Source organism: Poecilia reticulata, chromosome 18, assembly GCF_904066995.2.
Source record: "Poecilia reticulata chromosome 18, P_reticulata-male-v2, whole genome shotgun sequence".
NCBI lineage: Eukaryota > Metazoa > Chordata > Actinopteri > Cyprinodontiformes > Poeciliidae > Poecilia > Poecilia reticulata.
The window spans coordinates 7,486,530-7,511,285 of NC_088847.1; the positions used below are offsets into that span (position 1 = coordinate 7,486,530).

The 24,756-nt window shown below is 39.0% G+C and overlaps 3 protein-coding genes and 1 pseudogene across 4 annotated transcripts; 1 reads left to right on the plus strand and 3 right to left on the minus strand.

Annotated features, from left to right (window-relative positions):
* Window positions 1-1,911: 1,911 nt before the first annotated feature.
* Window positions 1,912-4,505, minus strand: LOC103480414 (GTPase IMAP family member 7-like). The gene is made up of 2 exons (XM_081599625.1): window positions 4,178-4,505; window positions 1,912-3,019 (listed from the first exon to the last, which is right to left on the minus strand). The coding sequence occupies exons 1-2, from the start codon at window positions 4,182-4,184 to the stop codon at window positions 2,031-2,033; spliced, it is 996 nt and encodes a 331-aa protein (XP_081455751.1). The 5' UTR covers window positions 4,185-4,505; the 3' UTR covers window positions 1,912-2,030.
* Window positions 4,506-6,247: 1,742 nt separating this feature from the next.
* Window positions 6,248-10,451, minus strand: LOC103480415 (GTPase IMAP family member 7-like). Its single transcript, XM_081600027.1, has 4 exons — window positions 10,102-10,451; window positions 9,618-9,739; window positions 8,106-8,139; window positions 6,248-7,756 (listed from the first exon to the last, which is right to left on the minus strand). The coding sequence occupies exons 1-4, from the start codon at window positions 10,280-10,282 to the stop codon at window positions 6,771-6,773; spliced, it is 1,323 nt and encodes a 440-aa protein (XP_081456153.1). The 5' UTR covers window positions 10,283-10,451; the 3' UTR covers window positions 6,248-6,770.
* Window positions 10,452-14,392: 3,941 nt separating this feature from the next.
* On the plus strand, window positions 14,393-19,923 carry LOC103480347 (uncharacterized). Its single transcript, XM_008435236.2, has 5 exons — window positions 14,393-15,339; window positions 15,534-15,613; window positions 16,093-16,441; window positions 16,565-16,615; window positions 16,690-19,923. The coding sequence occupies exons 3-5, from the start codon at window positions 16,123-16,125 to the stop codon at window positions 18,279-18,281; spliced, it is 1,962 nt and encodes a 653-aa protein (XP_008433458.2). The 5' UTR covers window positions 14,393-15,339; window positions 15,534-15,613; window positions 16,093-16,122; the 3' UTR covers window positions 18,282-19,923.
* Window positions 19,924-21,139: 1,216 nt separating this feature from the next.
* LOC103480348 (H-2 class II histocompatibility antigen, A-U alpha chain-like) lies at window positions 21,140-24,720 on the minus strand (annotated as a pseudogene). Its single transcript, XR_014084503.1, has 4 exons — window positions 24,598-24,720; window positions 24,245-24,490; window positions 22,120-22,396; window positions 21,140-22,006 (listed from the first exon to the last, which is right to left on the minus strand). The product of XR_014084503.1 is annotated as an H-2 class II histocompatibility antigen, A-U alpha chain-like (transcript).
* Between the last annotated feature and the right edge of the window lie 36 nt (window positions 24,721-24,756).

Genomic DNA, 24,756 nt, shown 5'->3' on the forward strand with positions numbered 1-24,756 from the left:
GCTCCTTTGCTGCTGCCTGTATAGACAAACACGGCCGAAAGCGGAACATCTTTGAGCCATTAAAAACATTTGATTCATAATTACATGAATTAATGATGGTAATCCTTTGACTCATATTTCAGTTTTACAGTGTGACATCTACAGAGGTCCCTCAGCTCCACCTTTCTCTCTCTTTTTTTAGATATTCGACCACCATGGCTGCATCTTGTCACCAAATACATGCACACTTTGGCTTTCTTTCAACAATAGGTTTTGAATTTGTGGTATGCAAAGTAAATAGCTGCCCACCGATGCAATGAGTCTCTGCAGCTTCTGAGTTACCAATGTCATTCAGTGTCTTTTCTTAATGCTGCTCTCCTTCTCCAAACCATCAGTTTTTAGCAGGGCTGCCAGATTTTTGGGGTGAAAAGATTTATTTATGATTAAAGGTGATATTTATTTTCCACTTAGGTGACTTAAGAAGGCAGTTCATGCTAGGTTTTATTTTATTCATGGAAGTCAGAGTAAAGCGGGTTGAATACAAACTCTTATTCCCCTTTACTTTCAGATTTGTGTTTCTTGTGATAGTTTGGGTTGCTCTTCCGAGCAAAGTCCCAATAAGATACAATTTGCATGATCGAATACTGAGAGAAGAAAATCACAACCAGTATGAACACTAAGGATCTGTAACAATAGACTATTATTTGGGATTATTTGCTCCACCCCTTCATACTGTTTTTGTTGTGGAAGGTAGAACAACTGGAAATAAGTTTGACATTTAAAAAAGATTCATTTGTTTTGTTGTCAATCTGGTTTCTATGCTACTTTAAATAAGTACTGGAATAACAATCCAATTAAAATGAAGGTGTGGCCAAATACAAAGCTGGACGAAGCTCAAAATGTGAATTAAGATGTTTTCTAAAGTGTTTTGTAACTTTGAGTGAATTACAGTTAATACAAGGAGATCATTAACAGATAAACACTCTAATTAGAACTAGTTTGTCTAAACAGAACAGTTTGTGATTTCTTTAAGTAATCAACAGGAATATATGTTGTTCTTGTTAGCAAAAATAATGATTTCTTTCATATCCTGCTCATTCAGAGCAGCACAAAAATGTTTGGGAAGGATTCCCATTTTAACATATTTTTAAAGTCTTGAATAATTTTCCATCTCACTGTCAACTATGTTACTTTCTGATGCTCCATCACAAAATCCATCAAAAATAAAAAATCAACACTTTGAACTGTTACGTGACAGTAATGTGAAAAAGTTCAAGTGGTAAGGCTGCTGTTGTTACCAATGAATGAATGTTCTAACAATGCAGGACTTAGAAGTGAAAGTGACTTCTATCTGCAACTTCAGGGTGTTGTTCAGTGTGGGAACAGGAGGACATGCTGTCAGGTCTTTTAAAAGTGAATTTAATCTGAGTGACGTCATGGATCATTATATTAGCAATTATCCAAACAAAAGGTTTTAAGATGGTTGTGTCCACACCTTCAGTGACCAAATACCAAACTAAAGGTTGTTTTATTTGGTTTCGTTTTTGATTCTCAGATTTTTTGTAATACAGAAAGGTCCCTAAAAAAGGCCAAAGATCTGTCACCCAGTCATGAAATTACAATAAGACAAACCTTCTTATGGAAGATTTGTCCATAAACTTGTAATTTTCACATTCTATGGGTGCTTGGGTTTTCATTTTTGAAGTACATTTTTCTTGAATGTCATTTATAATGATAAGTTTGGTCATATTCTGTTCCCTTCTCTGTTTGTATTGTTGTTATATTGTTATATTTGGAATTTGTATGAAGTTAATTATTTTCATAAGTAAAGTTTCTGAAACCAGAAACTTATCTGCTGGTACTTTTTACTTTTAGTGTGATGAGAACCTCCTCCTGCACAGAAACTACTCTGACATTCCTTTTGACACAAGAGCAGCCATGACACACAGGATAGTCAAGGTGTTTTATTTTGGGAGAAAAATGTATCAACACACATGTACAAGTATATAGACATATTTCTAATGGCAAAAATAATCTAAAACACTTAATGATTAGTCAAATGGACAGAAAGGATTGTACGTTCGTTCAAATAATGCATTAAGATAGTCACAAATGGCTTCAAATGTGTTTGGTATTGCCTGCTCAGCTTTCTGATGTAAAACGGTTTGAGCTGCTTCCACAGCTGATTCCTCTGCTACGTTTGATGTTGAGTTTAATCCAGAGATGATCAACAAAGCAAGTAATCCAACACCAAGACCAACACCAGCTGCGCCAACTGAGACCTTTTTCCAAAAGGTTTTCTTCAACTGTTTTTTTAGGACGACACTTTTTACCTGCTGTCTCATTTCATCCTCTGACATGTTCTCTGCTGACAGTTTTAAAAGCTTTATCTCCTCTTGCATTTCTCTCTCAATGTCATTGAGTGTTTTACTTCTGTAGAACCCTCCTCTGTTCTCCATCAACATCTTATCTATGGTGTTGAGCAGCTCGGCCACCTGGAACTTGTTGGTTCTATAATTGTCTTCCTGGTTGTTCTTCCAGTACCTGTTATCAAAAACATGGCAGCGACCGCCACACTTCTCCACCAGTTCCCTCAGACCGTCACTCTGATCAGCATACTGTTTGATTTCCATCCCCTCAGGCAGCTGGTCACCGTGGGTGAAGACCACCGCTGCGTACTTCAGGGCGTCATCGGAGAAGTATCGCCGTATGTTAGCGATGACGTCTTCCTCCTGCTCGGTGTACTTCTCCACTTTGAGAACGATCAGAAAAACGTGAGGCCCGGGAGCGCACTCTACGATGCACCTCAGTAACTCGGGTTTCACGGCCTCCAGAGACCTGCCTGAGTCGAACAGCCCAGGAGTATCGATCAAAGTAAAGTTTTTTCCGTTGACAAGTTTTGTTTGTGCTTTGGTAGCAAAGGAATTCATGTCGTTAAAATTTTTTACGAAGAATATGGCTTCTCCAAAAATGGTGTTGGCCAGGCTGCTCTTCCCGTTCCGACTTTCCCCCAGCAGGACGATCCTGAATGCGGCTGGAGCTAAAGGGAAAGAACAACAAATCATTAAACTAACCTTTTTGCTTCGTGTACAAAAACACAGCTACATCTGAATTTTTTTTAAAGCTATATTGATTCAACAACCAACAGTTTGATGCAAAATTTTAAACTTTATTTAATCCTTGGCTAGTGTGGACTAACGAGTCGCAGCAGATCTTGTAGTTTGGTACATGAAGCAAGCCCAACAAAGGTACATCCAAAAAAATGTCATTACCCAGTTGGGCAAAGCCGTATCAAACCAAACAACTTCTTTTTAATTTGTATTGAAATTGACTATTATCGATATCCAACAACATTGTTCTAACATTTACCACTAAATCATATTTCACTTTAATTTCTGCAACATAGAGTGTACATTTGGCGAGATTGGAAGATTTGTTTAATTTCCAACAAGCTCGCAGTGATACAACATTTCACTACTAAAGTAAAGATTATTGATGACTACATTACAGAAACTGAGTTAAAACATCTAAATTAAGTCTTTAAACCTGTAACGGTAGACTTATATAACATTTCATTTCGGTAACACTTTAATTGATGGGGTGTACATAAGACTGACATGACAGCGTTATAAACATGACATAAAACCTGTAATGAAGAAGGAGTCTTTATGAATGTTTATGACTGTTTTTATGAAGTGTCATTCAATAAATAATAATATTTTTAACACAAAGTTGACAATGGACTTTTTAAAACAACCTTTAATGCAACTGTGCATTAAAAGTGTCATTATTTACAGAATGAAACTTCATGACAACAGTTGTAAACATTGTCATGAAGGACTCCTTTGTATTCATGATCGTTGTTATGTTTATGACAGTGTCATGTCAGTCTTATGGACACCCCTTCAAATAAAGCGTTACCTTGTTTCTCTTAATTTCACTAATAAAAATTGTTTTGTTGATAAGCTGGTTAAGGGTGGCAGAGCAAAACTTGCTGCTTGAGTAAATCATAGTAGAAAAAAAGAATTGGCAACTTTTACCTGTTAAAGTAATCTTTAGGAGGCATCTATATGTAATGTTGAATCATAATCAAACCAGGTTCACGTGACAGAAACAGCTAAAACCTCTTTCCATCTCATTGATTTTTGTAACAGGTAAATTCAAGGTATTTAGGGGAAGATTTATTTATAAAACTTACCTTCCATTTTGAAAAAAAATATATTAGTAGTGAAATATGAAATGCCTCCTTCTTTGGTCTTTTCTCTTGGTCTGTAGCTCCAACCTGCCTCAGTGTGACTGCTTTGCTCTCATCTGACCTGTCTGACTTGCTTCATCATGGTGAACAGAACGAATGACTAAACAGGTGTCATCTGTGATAAGACAGTGTCATTTCATAGGGAAATATGTTTCAATATTAGTTTTACAAGAAAAATAGCATTCTTCTCTGTTTAATTATGTAAGGTTTATCTGTTCTCTCTGCATCTGCACTAGTTTGTTCAAGGAGATTAAAATTCCTCCTGTGGTCCAACAAAACGCCTCCCAGTTGGGTGGTGCTTAGTGGCTCACATGCATTTAAAGAGACAGCATCCAAACATGTTGCTCTCAGACAGCACCCCATAAATGAGGTTAAAGAGGTCTGTAGAGTTACAGTAAAATTAATTTATATCCAAGCATTGCAGTTCCACTGTACAGGACTAAATTATTTAAATGTAAAAAGTAAGAATTTAAAAGCATAAGATGTCTGCTTTAAGCCTGACTATGACTATGAATAATCTGCAGAAACACAAGACTATCTACAAACTTACATTCATCAACAAAATGACTGAGAAAACTGTTTCAACAGTTAAATAGCTTCTTAATGATGATCAACTGCTTTGATGTCTTTCAGTCTGGATTTTGCTTTCCAGAACTTTCTCCAGCTGAACAGAAACAAAACTGAAGTTATTATCTTTGGACCTGAGGAGGAGCAATCTAGAGTCAATGCACAGCTTCAGTTATTACAACTGAAACCAAGGAGTAGTGATGGATTCTGACCTGAACCTTCAGAGCCACATAAAGACAGTCACAAAGTCGGCCTTCAATCACCTGAAGAACAGGATTAGAGTATTTATGTCTCACCGAGATCTAGAGAAACTCATCCAGGAATTTGTCTTCAGTCGTATTGATTACTGCAACAGCGTCTTCACAGGTCTGCCTAAAAAAATCAATCAAACAGCTGCAGCTGATCCAGATGCTGCTGCTCTTGTTCTCACTAAAACCCCAGGAAGAGCACATAACACCAGTTTTAAAGTCCCTACACTGTATAGCTCCCTGTAGCTCAGAGAATAGACTATAAAATACTGTTGTTAGTTTATAAAAAAGATACAGCTTATCACCAGAATACATTAAAGATCTGCTGTTGTATCAACCTTCCAGACTTCTCAGGTTTTCTGGTTCTGGATCTGCTCTGTATCCCCAGAACCAGAACCAAACATGGAGAAGCAGCATTCAGCTTCTATGTATCACAAATCTGGAACAATGAGTTAAATCTAGATTAAAAACCCAGCAGTGTAGAGTTGCTTTTGGTCCATCAGAAACAGATCATCGACCAACATATTTGATGTGTATTGATTACTTCAATGATGGCATTTGACAAAATGCAAAATCTGTTACAGGTTTTCACAATTGTTGATTGCAGGATATGTTTATGATGCTTTCATGTTTTTATGATGTTAAGCACTTTGAATGGTTTCGTTGCTGAAATGTCCTATACAAATAAACTTGATTGACTGATAGAAATGGTCTCCGCCCATCAGCAAATGTACTGAACCTCTGGAAATTTTCAGTCTTCAACTGACAGGGTTCAACTTCAAGTGAAACCGGCAGGTTCAAGGCCAAGGTGTGTTAGGGTGTTTTGTGTATTGTCAAGAAGACAAATAAAAAGAAACTGGTCCAACAGCGGGAGCGAGATTTACAAGTTAAATCATTCCAAATACATTTCATTAAGCCAGTGTAACTGCTCACCAATTTGAAACAGTGATCCAAGCCTTTTTCACCTCTGGGCTTTGTGACCATCGCCTGTTTTCAGATGGCGCAAAATGCCTCAACATCTCTGTGTTCACTGTGTTTTTCTTAAAGTTCTTCATAAATATGATTGGGTTGGAGAAGTGTAAAAGAAAACTAACTCAAATACAGAAAATAAAACATTTTCTAGAGCGTTTGTCTGGTTGTCATGGTCATCACTTCTGAATGTCTCTTGTATCTTTTCAGGCAAAAAAAGTGAAACGACTGAAAACTGCATTGGAATTTTATTAGTTATCATTTACATAATGAATAAACAGAGATTTGAGAACAAAATAAAAACTCACCTATTAACATAATTTTGCTATTGTTAAAAAAATCAATGCTTTGACATAATGTGATTCTATAAACTCAATTAAAGGTTGCCGGGACTTTTGAAAAAGTTATCGTCATGTGACAGTCATACTTTGACTTTATACCAAACACTGAGATGAGAAAAAAGTACAGTAAGCATTTCTAAAACTTAATATGAAAAATGAAACATGAACAGATCAATGTGAAAACGATTCAAAGTGTGTTTACCATGTTTATGTAATCAGTTAATGCATTAATAATAACGCTCTAAAAGAACTTTAAGTAAAGACTAAAGTTGGATCATCATGGATGGAAGGAAGGCATATAGATGTCATTCATAATTCTATTCAGTTTTCATGTATTTACTTGGAATTACACATTTATTTGTAGACAGTTAACTTTTAGCCACATGCAACCATAGAAGAGGATGATTGTCTCTATTTTATTGCTGCACTTTTTTCTCCTGCTACAACAGCTCCTTCTGCCGCAGCTCTTCCTTCAGCCGAATCTTCTTCCTTAACAGATGCACCGGCTCCTCCTGCTGAACCTGCTCTTCTTGCTACAGCTGCCGCCATGGCGCCCGTTACTCCTACCTTAATCGCCAAGAACAGTGGGTCGTCTGTCATTAGGTTCTTGCCGCCACTTAGGAAGGTTTTTAGCAACACCTCTTTGCTGACTCTAAAAACGTAATGTGACCATTTCTCCTGCACCACAGCTTTAGCCTTTTTTTCAACCTCAGCTGTTGAAAGATTGGGAGACTCTTGCTTTAAACGCTGTTGCTCTTCTTCTAACTCTCTGCTCATGGTCTCCAGCACCTCCTGACTGTAGTGCTTTCCGCCGTTCTCCTCAATAATCTTGTCTATGGTGTTGAGAATCTCATTTACTTGGACCTTGTTGCTCCTGTATCTATCAAGGCTGTATTTCCAGTATTTATTATCAATGACGTTGCAGCGGTTGCCACACTTCTTGACTAATTCATTTAAATCTGGACTTTCACTGACAAACTGCTCAATAGTTGTTCCTTCAAGCAGCTGGTCACCATGAGTGAAAAGCACTATGGTGAACTTTAGGGCTTCATCTGAGAAATACTCAGTCAGCTTATTAATGATCTCAATCTCCTGCTTTGTGTATTTATCCACTTTAAGTACAATCATAAAAACATGCGGACCAGGAGCAGTTTCAATCATACACTTCATGATCTCCTCCTTCATCACTTCCTCAGATCTTATGGTGTCAAAAAATCCAGGAGTGTCGATGAGTTTTATGCTTCTCCCGTTGACCGTTCTTGACTCCGCCTGACATTGACTTGTTCCAGATACGGCAGAATCATCTGGTTTGCACACATTCTCCCCCAACAAGGTGTTGGCCAGGCTGCTCTTCCCTGCTCCAGTCTTTCCCAACACCACAATTCTTCTTGTGAAAACTGCGAGACAATATCAAGCAAATGACAATTGGTAGGTATCAAACAAGGGTCTGTTCTGACAGCGAGTGCTAGCCATCTTTTACCAAACGTTTTGCATTAAATGACAATGTGTTGCTGCCTCTGAAAAGATTCCTCCTTCCTACAGAAATTAGAAAATAAAAGCACAGATTTATTATAAATCCTTATCCAGTTGTCAAGATGTTGTCATCCTCCAAATATTGAAGACTTTCCTTTGGTTTTTACTAAGACCTTGTATCATCCTGTCTTAAAAACCAAGCTTATATGTGTGAACAGCTTGGAGATCCACAATGTTTTCATCAGGAAGGATTGATAAGTAACGTTAACATACCATTAGGGAGGGATGTGGTACTTTTAATGTTCTGCTGTAAAAAAAAACAAAAGAGAAGTATTTAGATAAGTATATCAATAATTATCCAAAGTTACTAAGTTGAGCTGTTGTATCACTGCATCAGCAACTGTTCTGGAGCAAAAGGTTTAAAGTTTCTAGATAATGGCATTTCTTGTTTCAGGTGTTGGGTCAATAAGGACAAAATAAAGACAAAACACACGGAGGGTATCATTTCCTTTTCTCCATCTGTTGGAGGGAGGAGACAGTGAGCTGTGTAAGTATAACCTAAAAGAAGTCGGATTTAAAAAAAATAAAAATGGAAAAAAAAAACTGAAAATTAATCAATTGACAGTAAGAGCAGCACAACCTTTTAAAAGTTTAGATTGTTTTTTAGGAATTGAGTTGTCCAAGTAATCCCCCACATAGAAATAAAAAAGAATTTGAATTTAAAAAAAGATGAAAGGGTATAATAACAAAAACATGAAGAAAAAGGAGTTCAAAAAGGCTTTGAAAGCCAAAAAGACCAGCTGAAATCTCACTATTTCAAAAAAGAAAATGTTGTTCCTAAGTAGAAGTCACTCTAAATTAGCTTCAATAAAAGTGTTGTCCTATGAAGAATTCTGGTATGATTGTTTAAAAAAAAAAAAAGAAAAAAAAACTTCCGAATGTTCTACGGAGTACCACTAGAGTCAAAATCTGGAGCGACAACGAACATCTCTTCATGAAAACCAGCCACATCCAGGTGCAATTTGTGAGATACGCAACAGTAGAGTCAAAACATAAATCAAAGAATCTCATAGGAAACAATGAGCACTTGCAGGGAACTTCTAAAAGACATGAAGGGACACATTTTTTCCATGAAAACATCAAGTAATACACTCCAGAGCAACAGAATCTATGTGCAATAACTGCGCAAGACTCCACTGCTGAAGAAAAACCATTTGAAGCTGAAGTTTAAAATGTACTGCAGAAGATTTGAACAACATAATCTGAAGTAGAAATATAAATAGTAGAAAATAGTTTTGCACATCAAACCCAAAACATCAAGCAAAAATGTAAGCTTCCAAGTGAGAACATGATGGTGTGGTTTGTCTTACATTACATGACCTTGTTTAGTTAAAGAAAAGTTGAAACGGAACATTTTCTAAACATTCTCAAAGAAGAACAATATGCTTACGAACTCAGCAGCTTTAGAATACCTTTCAATACCTTTCAATTGAATTGAAAGGTATTCAATTCAATTGAATACCTTTCAATTCTGAAAAGATTGAATTGAAAGGTATTCAATTCAATTGAATACCTTTCAATTCAATACCTTTCAATTGAATTGAAAGGTATTTTCTTTAATACACAGAAAAGCAAAGTTCCTTGGAAGTAAACGCATAAATAAAAAATAACAAAGCTACCAAGATTGTGCTTTTTACTCTGCATTTAAGATTCTGTTTCCTGACCATCCACAATAGAAAAACAGAAAAATATGTCTAAAGACATAAATTAGGGTGTTACACTGACCTCTGCTGGCTCTGATTTCTGAGAGGAGCTGGGAGTCGGTAGACTGTCTGTGGCAGTAAACACCAGAGGACCATCTGACAGCTCTACCGTGTGTTTACGCCTCCTGAGGACTTGCTGTTGGTCTACGACAAAATGTGTCACAGCAGTTATTCAGAAAATCAAACAAAATTGCATTTGAGCAGATATAACCACAGGCAGGAGGAAAATGTTCAGTTTAGAAATTCAGAAAACATCTTATAAAATCACAACATATTTGCTCAGATATTGTATGCATGGTTAGACGTCTCCCTTTGTAACATATTTTGTGGCCAAAATACAGAACTGCTGCTAGGGAGAATGAAGAGAATAAATTTCTACAGATTATCTCTGCTCATAAATTGTTATTCATTTACTGAATTAAAAAAAATTTAAATCAAGTGTTATTTGAACCATTTTACGTAGCGCATTGCAACTGTCACTTATAATCTTCTATATTTTACAATACCTTTTTGCTCTTTGAAAGCTACACAGTAGTAGCTCTCAGCCACAGCTGTCAGCGTTCCGCATTCTCCTCCACCTGATTTGCGACGAATGAATAAATAAGTTTGAAGTTTCTTCTTGTTTTCATCTGAGAGAACGCTGTCGCACTTAAGATAAACAAGATACTGGCCAGTGGCCTCCATCATCTCGTGACTGGTTCATAGAGTAGAACGTCCAGAGTTGAAATCTTGAGCCAAACCTACACTGCTGCTGTAACAGTGCATTGTGTTCTTCCATGACGACACACAGTACTTTTAATTTCCTCTGGTTAGGCCTGTTCCTGGGCATACTTTAAGAATATCACATGGTACTGAGGTACTGTATTCATAAACACTTACATTAATAACAAGTTGAAAGATCCATTCAGTTTTGCATACAATCAAAAATATTTTCATAGGTGATTCCTAAAGGCAACTGGTTGCACTGGTATGGTTTTAGCTGTATCAGGTTATAAAGAATGAGGCTAAAAACTAAATTCTTAAAACCATATATTATTTTTCTTCCATCTGACAATGAATGCCTTGCTTTATAAGTCTCTACCTTAAAAAATACAATTTCAACAGCCGTTTGGTTCTAACATGACAAAAAACATGAAAATAAAACACCAGGGGTGGAAATTTGTTTCTAAAACACTTTAATACTAAAGTGTTGACAAAGAATAGGAGCTCCACCTTTTCATTCTGTTTAAGGGTGGTGTCCATTTTCTTTTCTTTTTTTTTTTTTGGCGATGGGGTTATAACAACATTTGCACCAGGAAGTAATCATGTAGACACTGGAACAACCATTTCAACTGGATTTAAGGATCGGCCAAATACTAAACTGCAGGAACATTAAATTGCAATAAAGGTTTGTTTTTGCAAAGTGTAACATGAACTTAAGCAGCAATTAGCCTTCGGTATCACCAAAGACAGAGCTGTTGAAAGCTCAAACGTGTTTGTTTAAATTGTTTAAATTATTGATGAACTTTTAAAGTCACAGTCTAAACTCTAGAAGATACTTTTATTTTTTTTAAAAAAGAAGTGATTCAAAGAGCAGTGCCACTCAAAAATGAGTTTTCTTTAAAAAAAAAAAAAAAAAACATCTCAAACACTCAAAAAAAACTTCAGAATGCATCAGATAAAGAAAGTTGAACATTCCACTAGCATTATTTTTTAGGAAATGTTTCTGTTTCATCATGAGCTGTTTGTGTTCCCGCTAAATCCTGAATATACCCAATTTGGGTTGTCTTGGAGTTTTTATCGCAACCTGTGGGTTTCTTCTTGTCTGGGAACGAGAATACGACCTGCTGAATGTGACGGGTAGCCAATCAAAACGCGCGGTGACGTAAGAACAGAGGTGAATCCCAAACAGCTGACATATCGCGCAACTGACTGGTGGATATCGGAGATGATATGTGGAAATGTTTATTATTAAATCTAAAGGTCAATATTATGTTTATTCAGTTAAAAATGTTTACTATGAAAAAACATTCACCTCCAAATCATAGTGCAGCAAATAGCTGCTCCCGTCTTTTATCCACCGCCTTTTCTTTTCGTTACATCTTTTATTTCTTAAAATGACTCCACAAACTATCACTATTTTTTCTACATCGTCATCCGTGTTTGGTTATTCTAAATTCCAGCTATGTTGGGGGTTTTACTGGGGGGGCGTTTACACGACAACGATCCAACAAAAACGGCACTTTTGTTCCGTTTTTGTTGGATCGTTTACACGATAACGTTCTGATTACGATCTGTGTTTACACAGTAACGGTGCACATCGAAAACGTGTAATGCTCTTGCTGCGCCTAGTTGGAGCTAAGTTCTTTGAAACTTTGAAAGTGCGCATGTGTTTAAAAAAAGTTGTACTTGAAGGCATGTGGATTTCCGTGAGAGAACACGCATTGTGTGGTCTGATTAGGGCGCATGCAGTTGGAAAAAGTGGGATAACTTTGCTGAAACACCTTGTTTGAGATTTCACGGTGTCCGTAGCGGCCCCGGACTGGAAGCTGTTTATTGTTTTTACCTTGGAATGGCCAACAGTCTGTTATTCCTATATCAATTTGATAAAATAGGAGTTCCCGCACGTCCCATATCCGTGTCCTCTGTTACCTTTTTCAGCAGTTAAAACAGTTTTATCCGTCGCTAACAAGTCGTAACCTGTTTTTCCGAGCCGCCTTCAAACGCAACATGAACGCTGAGACGCTTGCGCTGGGTTTACACCTGTGAGGCAGCGAAGGAGACCTGATGCTGCTGCGCAGGTGTGTGTTAGAATCATGGCAGCAACCCAGCAAAACGTAAATAACTTGGCACAGTTTTTCCCCCGAACTAACCGACTGAGTTGAGTAAAGCTGTTGGATGCAGGTGATGATAGCTAAAAGATGACTGGCTAATATCAATACAGCACGTTAAGCTTGTTAACAAGTAGCCTGTAGGCTGCTGGTGTTGTTGTCTATGTTCAGCTACGTAGATTCATTTTGCCCCCCAAAATAAGTCGGTGCCCCTCCTGTTAAACTCGTCTGGAGCCGGGCTGGTCCTGGTCCGTAGTTCTCTAGATAAGAGCGCTGAACAAGCAGCCGTGTATTTTGCCACCTGGGCGGTGCGGAGCGGTGAAGAGGCGCTGAGGGAACCGAATCTGATGGGGAAACGGTAACACCAGCATTGTGAGTAGTTTCTTCTTCTTCTGTGGATTGTAGGAAGCAGCTATGTTTTGCGTCATACTATGCATGAGCTGGTCTGGAACCCGTTTTCAATCTGTGCCGTTGTTAGAGAAAACATTCGGTGGTTTCGTGTAAACGCACACTACAAACGCAACAAAACTCTTCCGTTTTCCCCCGAAATCGTTGTCGTGTAAACGGGGCCTGGATTATCCTCTGGAATCGGGATGTTCGTGACTGGAATCGGTTCGTGTTGCTCCTGCCTTGGACACACAAACCGATCGAACCTGTTGGACTTTTATAAGCTCTGCGGTCACAGAGGTTTGGAGAATCGGCCGATAATTCTTAAATCTTTCATAAGGGGGCGTTTACACGACAACGATCCAACAAAAACGGCACTTTTGTTCCGTTTTTGTTGGATCGTTTACACGATAACGTTCTGATTACGATCTGTGTTTACACAGTAACGGTGCACATCGAAAACGTGTAATGCTCTTGCTGCGCCTAGTTGGAGCTAGGTTCTTTGAAACTTTGAAAGTGCGCATGTGTTTAAAAAAAAGTTGTACTTGAAGGCATGTGGATTTCCATGAGAGATCACGCATTGTGTGCGTCTGATTAGGGCGCATGCAGTTGGAAAAAGTGGGATAACCTGGAAAAGACCTGGAAGGTGAAGACCACAGTGGTGCCTGTGGTCATCGGGGCCCTCGGGGCAGTCACCCCCAAACTGGAGCAGTGGCTCAAACAGATCCCAGGAACAACATCAGACATCTCAGTCCAGAAATGTGCAGTTCTAGGCACAGCCAAGATACTGCGCAGAACCCTCAAGCTCCCAGGCCTCTGGTAGAGGACCCGAGCTCAGAGGATGAAACAGACCACCCGCGGAGGGTGAGAAGGGAATTATATATATATATATATATATATATATATATATATATATATATATATATATATATATATATATATATATTAGAGGTGTGCTGATCTATCGGCCATATATATATTTATATGGATGGCAACCGCCTGCATGCAGCAAGCCGACCAGAGATTACGTTAAAAACATAACATTCAGTCCGTCACGATATTAGGTTTTCAGGCTTGATATTTTGCGATCATTAATAAGCCTCTCTGAACACAACGGTGGTTGATTAGTTAATTTTAAACTTCTGCTCTTGCACAGAATTGCGCAACACCTTGTTGAAATTATAATGATTATTATTGTTGTTGGGTCATTAATTTGAGCACGTTTTGTTGATTTTTTTTGTTGTTGTTCTTTAATAAAGTTACAAACGTTTTGATAAGCCAATCAGATGAGGACGTGCTGGTCTCAGTGTCCTGGCGGCCTTCAGTTTGTCACCTGCCGAGATCGACTCAAAACTTTCCGCTATCGACGTATTGCAGACCTGCTCTAGCAAAGCACAGAGTTCAGAAACAATGGGAAATGAGAAAAAGTTATTTATTAACTGATTAAGTCGTGTTTTAGATTATTCTTGAAAAACTAATCAGTCACAGCTGCACAGTGAATCCACTGACTTTTTACAGTCAGCAGACAGCCGCTCCTCTCTCTTGCAGGTACTGCGTACCACCGTTAAATCTTTTAGGGGTACGCTGTACCCGACCGTACCCCCCTACTTTCACCCCTGGATAAATCCATTCTCCTGTCTTTTCTCTGGGCCTTTTCCCCTTCGCAAAGAAACTTTCCAAAGACATCTGATCTGTTTCTTACTCATTTTGCTGCTTGTGGGCTCAGTGTTGGCGCGCAAGTAAACGAGAGAATCCGGTTAAAGGATTTTCAAAATAAAACATCCTCCAGACTCAAATAATACACAAAACGGAAATATTTCACTATTTCTTGCGCGGCCCGGTACCAATTGGTCCACGGACCGGGGGTTGGGGACCACTGCTTTAGTATATAAACAATTTATGATAACTTTAATAAATCCTCTCCAAAGCAGTTTGTGGCTGAAATTAATATAAGTACAACTTAGTCTAACATCATTAATTATATGACCCATTTGAAGAGGAGAGAAGATGGAGCTCAAGATCAGAACAGCTTTCTGTTTGGGATCAAGAACTGAGATTAAAATAATGAATTAGTCTCATTTGTTTAGATGAAGATATGCAAAATAAAATCAAATGTAAATGTCTGGGAAACAAGATCAAATATTAACAACAATGAGAGAGAATCATCTGAGTTTTTCAGAACATCAGGATTATAAAAGCTTTTGGTCCAACTGTGCTTCAAGCAAGAGGTTTTTAAAGAATATTTTATGCAACTTCAAATACATTTATTGTCTGAACTGACTGTAGATAACAACCATGTTTTTAAATGACAGACTTTTTCCTCATGGCACAAATTCCTCTTACCATAATATCTCCTTTCAAGGTTGGAAAAATGGATCCAAATGTAACCTGTAGATTTTCTAGTATCCACAAGAGGGAGGCAAGATCTGCTTCTTGTCATACTGAAAGTGAAAGTGGTTTAGATGAAGCTGTTCATGCAGCAGAGAGGCACTCACATCCTGCACCGTTACAAGATCCACTCAGTTTCCACATTAAATATCAGTGCTGGTAAGTTATGGTCTCTTATTTGCAGTGCTTCACATTAGAGACTACATTTGAAGATTCTTGACTTAAACTAGTGGCAGATAAATGTGATTAGGTCTCTGTGTGTGTAAAGAACGAGCAACATCACGTATAAATGCAACTTGTTTACAAGTGAAGCGTGGATTTACAAGTTTCACTTTCTGTTTTCTCTTTTTCAGAGCACTCAGGCTCTGAGGTGCAGACAAACTCGGTCTAACAGCCAAACACAAAGCTTTTAAGACGGACATTTTGATTGAGGGTAAGTGCTCATTCTGTGACAACTATAAGTGAAAGAAAGATTATTTACTTTATTTCAAATGGGATTAAATTCTTTGTCAAATGCACAAATTTTGAAGATGACAAGGCAAAGACGTTTATTTCACTAGAACATGAGAAGTTTGATTTTCACAATCTTCACAAGTTAGTAAATATGGGAAAGCAGCTACTTCCCTTCGGCTACAGTTTGAGGGACAGAATCCAAAGTTTAAAATGTGGCCCAACTTTATCTGGTCACATCACAAATAGCTAGAAAGATGGTAAGGAAAGTGAAAACTGTTCCAGAATTCACTGGTTGAAAAGAATTTTAAATGTAAGACAATATAGGACTTGTCATGCTGTTTTAAAAAAAAAACCTAATCTGTTTTACCTGACAGTTTTACTGCATATAGGATTTCCTAAATGTACAGATAAGACTATCCATGTCCTTCTATGTTTCTTACTGTACGATATCATTTCCAGGAAGAGCAGAGGCTAAATATATAGGTGAAGATGGTGATGCACACTGACAAACAGATTACCTGCCACTCCACTGACAATAAGGCCGACTACTGTATCCACAACAAAGCATGGATGAAAATATCGGGCCCTGCAGCTGAGCCGCTTCGGGACGTTTTCTTTGGATCGAGTGTCGTGGTTCAACCAGAACTAAAGGCTGCAGGAAGACAAGAAAAAGAAGTCAAAGCACTCCAGAAAGATATGTCTGACAGGAGACAGACTTTGGAAGAACACTCTGTACATGTCGGTGTTTATAATCCAACGGGTTCAACGCCACAAGAACAACAAGCAGAGGGAGTGAAACCAAAGAGAGGTAAAGATGCTTAGTGGTGGTAAACAGAAGTTTCCGATAATCATAAATCTATCTCAGTGAAGCTCAGGGACAACAAAGCCATAAATAATGTAATCTTTTTTCTTTTTCCTTCCCTGGTGGCAGCATCAAAGGTCATCATCAAAGGAACAGATGGAGTTCAGAAGTGCATCAAAGGTAACTAGAGATTACAGTTTTCTGTTATCCTTTCAAATGAACATGATGATTTGATTTTCATCTTTGTTTTGTAGTGCTGAGAGCTTATAGGATCGTCCTGTTGGGAGAAACCGGGGCTGGGAAAAGCACCCTCGGAAACTCCATCTTAGCAGAGGAAGTGTTCAAACCTGGCAGGACGACTGACTATCAAATTCAGTCCAAATCTGCCCACGAAAGAAGAATCACTGTGTTGGACTCTCCTGGTTTCTCTCATTTTGACCAACCTGAGGCGGAGCTGAAGGATGAGATGGTGAGGTGTACCGCAAGGTGCACTCCCGGTCCCCATGTTCTTCTGATTGTGCTGAATGTAGAGGAATCCTCAAAGCAACAGTCGACTGCAATCGACAAAATCTGCCAGTGTCTTCCAGAGGAAGCATTCAAATATGCCGCAGTTGTTTTTACTCATGGCCCAAATGGGATGACAATTGAAAAGTATATCAATGAGAATCAACATCTTAAGGATTTGGTAACGAAGTGTGGTGGCCGATATCATGTAGTTGATCGTAAGTACAGCCCGAGGGGTGACGAAAATGACTCCCAGGTGTCACAGCTGATGAGCATGATAGATAAGATAGTGATAGAGAACAAAGGAGGGTGTTTCACTAACGAAATCCTCCAGGCAGATCAGAGAGACAAAAATAACACAAAATCAAGTAACCCACAACAATCAAACGACAACAGAGGTAATGCCAACAACAACTTATGGATTAGCTTCTCAGGTCCTCAGGGGAACTTGGTGGCAGAAGCTTTATTTGGGTCAGATGTTGCAGTTTGGCAAACAACACAAACATCCACCAAGACTGGAGAATGCCCTACTAGTAAACAGGGAGAAAATAAAATACCATGTTCTGAACCAAAAGGGAGAGATGAAGAACAGTGCAAGAGTGCACCTCAAAAAAACTCCACTTCAATGGAGGAGGAAGAGGTAGTTGAGCAAGGAAGAGAAGCGGATGCAGAGGTTGATGCAGAAACAAACGAGGCATCAAATATGTTGGACAGGAGGACGGAATCAGCAGAGGCAGGAGCTACAGGTTTAACTGGGCCGACAACGGGAGGTTTAGGGAAATTTATTGCTGGTTTATTTGGGGTAGTAATGGGAGGTTTAGGGACATTTGTATCAAGTTTACTTGGGGTACTAATGGGAGGTTTAGGGACAGTTGGAACAGGTCTTACTGGGATGACAGTGGGAAGTTCAGGGGCAGTTGGGACAGGTCTTACTGGGATGACAGTGGGAAGTTCAGGGGCAGTTGGGACAGGTCTTACTGGGATGACAGTGGGAAGTTCAGGGGCAGTTGGGACAGGTCTTACTGGGATGACAGTGGGAGGTTTTGGGGCAGCTAGAACAGGTTTAACTTGGGTGGCAAAAATAGCTGCAGGTATAATATCTTTGGCAGCAGCAGTAGGGGTAGTCGCATGGGTCAAGAAAATGTATGACAAGATCATGCACCTTTGTCAGATGATCAAGCAGAACATTGGAATCGTCCTTCTGGTTGTCGCGTTTTACTTCCTGCTGTTCCTGTCGTTTTGTGACAGAGTACCAATGGCTGGAGCCATTTTTCTATCAAGTGGAATATTGGTGATGTTTCTGGTCATACTGTTGTTATTCACTGTCATTATGAAACAATGACAGTTTGTGACTCTGCACCCAGTTTAATGTATTTTGGGAATTGGATTCAAAATCTAAAGATATGGAGACATAACTATTGGATTTTAATATGTGTAATCGTCTTCAGTGAATGTGAAGATTTTAAAAAAGATCTCAGCCCAACTGTTACTGATTTTTACCTGAACACACAATCAATGCAGCATCTGTGTGTTCTCTTCATTGAAGGTGATTAATGGGTTAAGAAGGAGCAATTAGTAATCTGGTTTAGAGCTGGATCGCTTGACAATGTGTTAATCCCTTAAATATTTAATGTGTAATTGAAAAGTAAAGGTGACAAAATTTATGAAATAGATCACACTAAGTAAATATTTGTTTTATTTAACATATTTTATGTAAGAAATTAACATGTAATGAAATAGATCCTGTCCTAGAATTTCATGTAATTGACCATTACAGGTCACAAATGTGATGATCATCTAGCCACGGTAACACATTTTATGAAAATTTTTTTAAATATAATTTTGGTTAAAAAAAAATTAAAAAGGGGGTCAACATAGAATAAAAATATGCCTCATTTATATAGTTCAGTAGAATAATTTCACACTGATTTTGAGATAATGGGGAACAAAATTTGGAAGCTAAGAAAACATTTAATATTAAAATTATTTAAAATATTGAATATGACTTAAAATGCAATAGTATGAATTACTACTTTTTTGTATCAGTTGGTCACAAGGCATTTATTTACGGGAGTGTTTGGTTCGGAAATTGACGGTCCCTTTGTGAACCTCGGAGCGCTAGAGAACAGCAGGCCGAAATTAGCGTTCATATATCGGATCAACCTTGAGCTAAACGCCCCTTACTCAGTAAGGGGGGTTACTCCGCGGAGCACAGGATATCCAGTATCCAACTTGAAAATAACTCCGGTGCAGGCGGTAACACAATGAAAACACCTGAAAAGGTTTGTTTTGGTCTGTGGGCTGCAAAGATGTCGCCGAGAACGTAAACGTCATACGCTGTGACGTCAGCTCCAAAGCTCTATTCTTGGGAGGTTTACTGGGGAAACGATTAGGGGTCTTACTCCTGGCGCCCACCGGAAGTAGCATTTCATTGTAATTTATAGGTTGTTTTTTTTGCTAATCTATATTCATGATAGAAGTTACATCTCTCTTTTGAGTTATAATACAATATTTAGTAAAACTTGTTTATCGCGCCCATAAATCACGCAAAGCCTCATGGGGGACGCAATTTATTCCGTATTACTATAAATGTCTGACAGACACACCACACATCTCTACAATAAGTGTGATAGTAATGACCAAAACAACACACAGGAATTGTTAAGGTCAGTTAAATTGTCATTGCGGGACCTAAATAGACTCCGGCTAACAGAAATGGCTCTGTGGCTCAACTATATTAAATGATGAAATATTGCCCTGTTTTTTGTTTCGTTCTTTTTTAATTGTCTCCCATTAGTACCCCAAGTAAATTTATTCACATACATTTATTATTATTGATACTTTTATTAAAGATCAGTTGTACAAGTTTATGTCATTGGGGAAGGGGGCGAAGACATGTTAGCATACACCTCAGAAAGCCCCTGTTCTTCAATATTTATGTTGTGTTTTAAATTAGAATGTTGTAATAAAGAATTGTGTTGATATACATTGTGTTTTTATTGATATTACAAACATTAAGTTGTCTGGGACAGAAAAGGCATCTACAGCTGACCCAGATGCCTCAATGAATAACGGGCCAGCAGAGCCCGGGTCTGGTTTGCCAGAGGTGAAACAGTTTATGGGCCAGTTGGTGTGTCCTCACCTGGTCCACACCTGGCCCACAAACCATTGTCCATCAGGTTCTGGTCCAGTTCTGGTGACTCTGTGTGAATACAGCAACGTGGCATTTTGTGTAATTCCTGAGGTGATGTTTGCATTAGCTGTATTAACTGGCAAACCTGTTTCTATTTCACAGAAATTATGCTATTTCTGTGAAATAGCATAATTTCACAGAAACTTCATATCAGCGTCAGCAGAAAACTGGACTCTGTTCAGAGATGTCATAAATCCCTGATTTCAGGAAAAAATAATGTTTGTTTAAACCAAATGATTATTTGTACAAAATATGCAGTTGGCCAGACAGGAAATATTTATAAATTAGACATTTTTCCTCTGTCCCTGATAAGGGACACTTACTGAACTGAACTTGAGAAGCCACCAGTTTAAATCTGTCTGAAAACAACCTATATTATTACATACCAATGTTTATAACAGTCCTAACTCAGTTTTTATTGTGTCAAGTGAGACAAAGCTATTTTGAACTGGATCTACCAGGTTCTCTACAGTTTCTGGTTCCATTTAACTAACTATTGCTCCATCTTCCTGCTACCCACTGCAGCCCAGCAGCAGACCTGCAGCTGTAGGCCAGAGGCCACAGGAAGAAACAGTGGAGGAAGACTGGCACAGCAGGTCAAAGGTCAAAAACCCACCAACCCTACACCATGATTCCCAAGGTGCCCAGGCATGCAAATGGTGCACCATGCTGACCTGGTTTCCCCTCCACCAAAGGGAATAAGCTGCTCTATTGATTCCTCTGGACAGCAGCTACAGTAATGAACTGATGCTCCATCGGCATGGAGACAATTCTAACCCTAACTAAAAACAATAAGCGTTAAGGAAAGCTGCTGCTGAATTAATTTATAGTAACATAAGTCAGACAAACTCCAGACTGCATAAAAGTTACTTTGGAATAAAGTGTTCCCTTCATATTGAGAACAGAGAGGATGATATCATCCTGACACCAGAGAGGTTCTGCTTCTGGCTCTAGTGATGGAGATAAAAACCAACTGAACTGGATGAATGACAATAAACTGATAAAAATCATTATAAATCAATCATTTATTACATAAAACACAAACTGACAGGAGGTTCTGTTCACTGTTAGCGCAGATAAAAGCCATCAGGTTGGAGTTTCTGCTAAAGGAAGAATTTAAAGTCAACGTTAAACTTTCAAAGCATCCATCCATCCATCCATCCATCCATCCATCCATCCATCCATCCATCCATCCATCCATCCATCCATCCATCCATCCATCCATCCATCCATCCATCCATCCATCCATCCATCCATCCATCCATCCATCCATCCATCCATCCGGGGTCGGATTGTGGGGGGAGCAGCTTCAGAAGGGAGGCAAAGACTTCCCTCTCTCCAACCACTTCTTCCAGCTCCTCCGGGGGAATCCAGCGTGTCCTGGGTCTTCCCCGAGGCCTCCTCCAGGTGTGACGTGCCCGGAACACCTAACCAGGGAGGCGTCCAGGAGGCATCCTGCCCAGATGCCTAAGCCTCTTCAATTGGCTCCTCTCGACATGGAGGAGCAGCGGCTGTACTCTGAGTCCCTCCCGGATGACCGAGCTTCTCACCCCATCTCTAACGGAGAGCCCAGACACCCTGCGGAGGAAACCAATTTCGGCCGCTTGTACCCGTGATCTCGTTCTTTCAGTCAAAGTAGTTTATATAAAATTTACATCAGTGATGAAGAGGAGAAACTGATTCAAATGAAGACAAAAAAAAAAAAGTTTAATACTGAACATAAATCAGAGATAAATCATCAACCAATCAGCTGCACTTGTTCCTTTTGATCACAAAGTAAATTCCCACAGCGGCTCCCAGCAGGCCGATGGTCAGACCGACTCCACAGAAGATAGTCGGACCGAGACCGGACTGAGGATTGTTCAGCTCCACATCTGGAGACAGAGACAAGAAACATCTGGATGTTTGATTTCATAAGGTTTAATCAGGTTTATCATTAACTTAAAGGCTCCCCTTCAGGATTTCAGTCTAGTTAAAGTCTCCTCACCCCAGGTCCTGGTCTGTGGTTTTGTCAGAGCCACATGCTCCACGGAGCAGCTGTAGATGTCTCCTATCTGAGGGACGAACTGCAGCCTGGAGATCTGGGTGAAGGTGAAGTCCTTGTTGAGGAAGGGAACGTTGATGCTGGTTCCTTCAGTCACTCCCTGACCGTTTTTGGTCCAGGAGACGTTGACTGGAGAAACCAGAGACGTGACAGATCAGGATGTTCTTTTCTCCCAGCTCCACATCGTCTCTGGGGTAAATCGTCATGCCGTAGGGGGGGTCTGAGGAGAAACCGGGAGGTTAACTGGAGGAACTGGACCTGATGGAGAGTCTGATCCAGGATGGATCAGAGCAGAATGTCTGATGGTGGACCGGATAGATCAGAGTCTACCACATTCACAACTCAGAGCATCAAAAAAGCAGAACTGATGACCTGCTTTACTGTAACTCGGTAAATAGTAAACCATGGAGAAATCTACAGACCTAAAGTGTTTCAGGTCAAGTTGGCGGCAGAACTCACCTAAAGGTTTGTCCATATTTTATTTTTCTAAACTGAATAAAACTCTGAGTTTAGAACATGTAGGGCTTTAGGACAGGTTCTGGAAAAGTCAATCTCTGAGCATCAGTCAGTTCATTTTCTCCAGGTCAGATTTCTGGTTCAGGAATTGACCGACTCTGGAAATGTCACATGGGACTGTCTAGTATTCACCTGTGTGGATTTTCTAGACTAGATTTCAGAGATGACAGTTTAATAATTACTGGATTTACAGGAGCTGCTGGTTCACTGAAGTTCATTTTATGGATTTATTTACATTAATTTCACTGAATTCATTTGTTTTAGTGATGGCAGCTTACTTTCATGTGTTGAATTAACTTAAAATGTACATGTTTAACTAAACATTTAACTTTAACCTGAAACAGTTAACTTCAACATTGTGTTTTTATCCTGTCTGATGTCATGATGAAAGATTCCCTTTGGATTTTGGCTACAGCTAGAGGAGGAAACCAGAGAAAACAAAACTGTTCATTGTTTTCAGTTTAACCCTGGTTTCCACATTTAAAGAGGTAAAGTTTTGTTGTTCTTTATTCATAATTAATATTTTAAGATGATTTCAGTGTCACAGATTGAAACCATGAACTACAGGACATTGTTACGGTTAAAATAAGTAAGACGTTTTGAGGTGTTGACAGTTTAACCCTGACCTTTAAACTCTGGCTGCTCAGCCTGTTTCTACTCTTCCTGAATAGTTTTACTTCCACCTCACCCCCCAGCAGCTCATCTGGTTTCTCATTGTGTCGTTTTTAATCTGGATTAAATCTTTTTTTTTGGGTGCTCTGCCTGAGCTCACTCACTATTGGCTGATAACACAGGTGCTGCCTTCTGATTGGTCAGGGGGCGGGGCTAACCGGCAGCGGGTCTGTTAGAGATTAGAAAAAAACTGATGGAATAGTTTCCAGAGGAACTGGACCAGCACTGGACCAGAACTGGACCCAGACCATCAGTACGAGCTACTTTGTTTTATTCTATTATGGGATGTTGCCAGTAACCATCATCGTCTTTACTGGGAGCAGAGGACAGTTATTGTTTATCAACTATGTAAAGATGAAAATGATAAATTCCTGTTTAATTTCTAATTATCCAGCCTGACTGAATCTCTGTGGGAATATTTTATTATTCTCAGTTTCTTTTGGTTTCTGATGTCTATTTTAACGTTTTGTAACTAAATTATTTAACTTTACAAATTTATTGATAGTTAGATAAAATAAAGTTAATAAAATGAAGAGTTTTACTTATATTAGTTATTTAATGAATTAGATGGATCAAATGAAAATAATATATAGACAACGCAGAGTAGAATATCTGCTTTCATAAATTAAGAAAGCTCTGCATGTTATTAATGCTTAATAAACAGTTAATAGAGTGATAACATTAAATTAATATGAACTGTAAAAAACTGGAAGAGCTTTAATTAACATCACATCTCAGATTTTAGACAACATTTTCCTCACTGGACTGGACTTATTTGATTATTAATATTGTGATTTGTTAATAATAAACATTTCAATATAAAAATGATCAGCTGATCAGAGGTGAAAATAAATCAGTTTAAATAAATATTGTTCTTCACCGTTTTCATCTGGGATGTCCTTCATGGCAGTGCGAATCGTCTTCAGGTTCATTCTGCAGATCTGTTGATTAGCCACAGCTGATTCATAACCTCCTGGGTAGCTTATATTATCAACAAAAGGAGGCAGAGGTTCGACTCCTTCTCCCCTCTGGAAGTTGGCGTACCACAGCACTTCTCTATCCAGAGCGTACACAGACTCTCCATCAGAGTCTGAACATCCATCGACATGACGGTCCTCATGTAGAACTAAAAACACAGAGAGAAAAACTTATGACGAACCTGGAGCAGAACCTCCAGGACCCCGTAGGTCTATCAGAACCAGTTTGGACCCGGTCAGAACCAGAATAACTCACCACCAGCAGAGACCCAGAGGACCCCACTGAGGAAGAGGAGCAGCTTCATCTTCATCAGTCAGAGTCTCAGAGACTCTGAGAGAAACTGAAGCTGCTGCTGGAACCAAACGCTGGCAGAAGCCAATCAGAGGGCAGGAGGGCTGTGACATCATCAGCAGC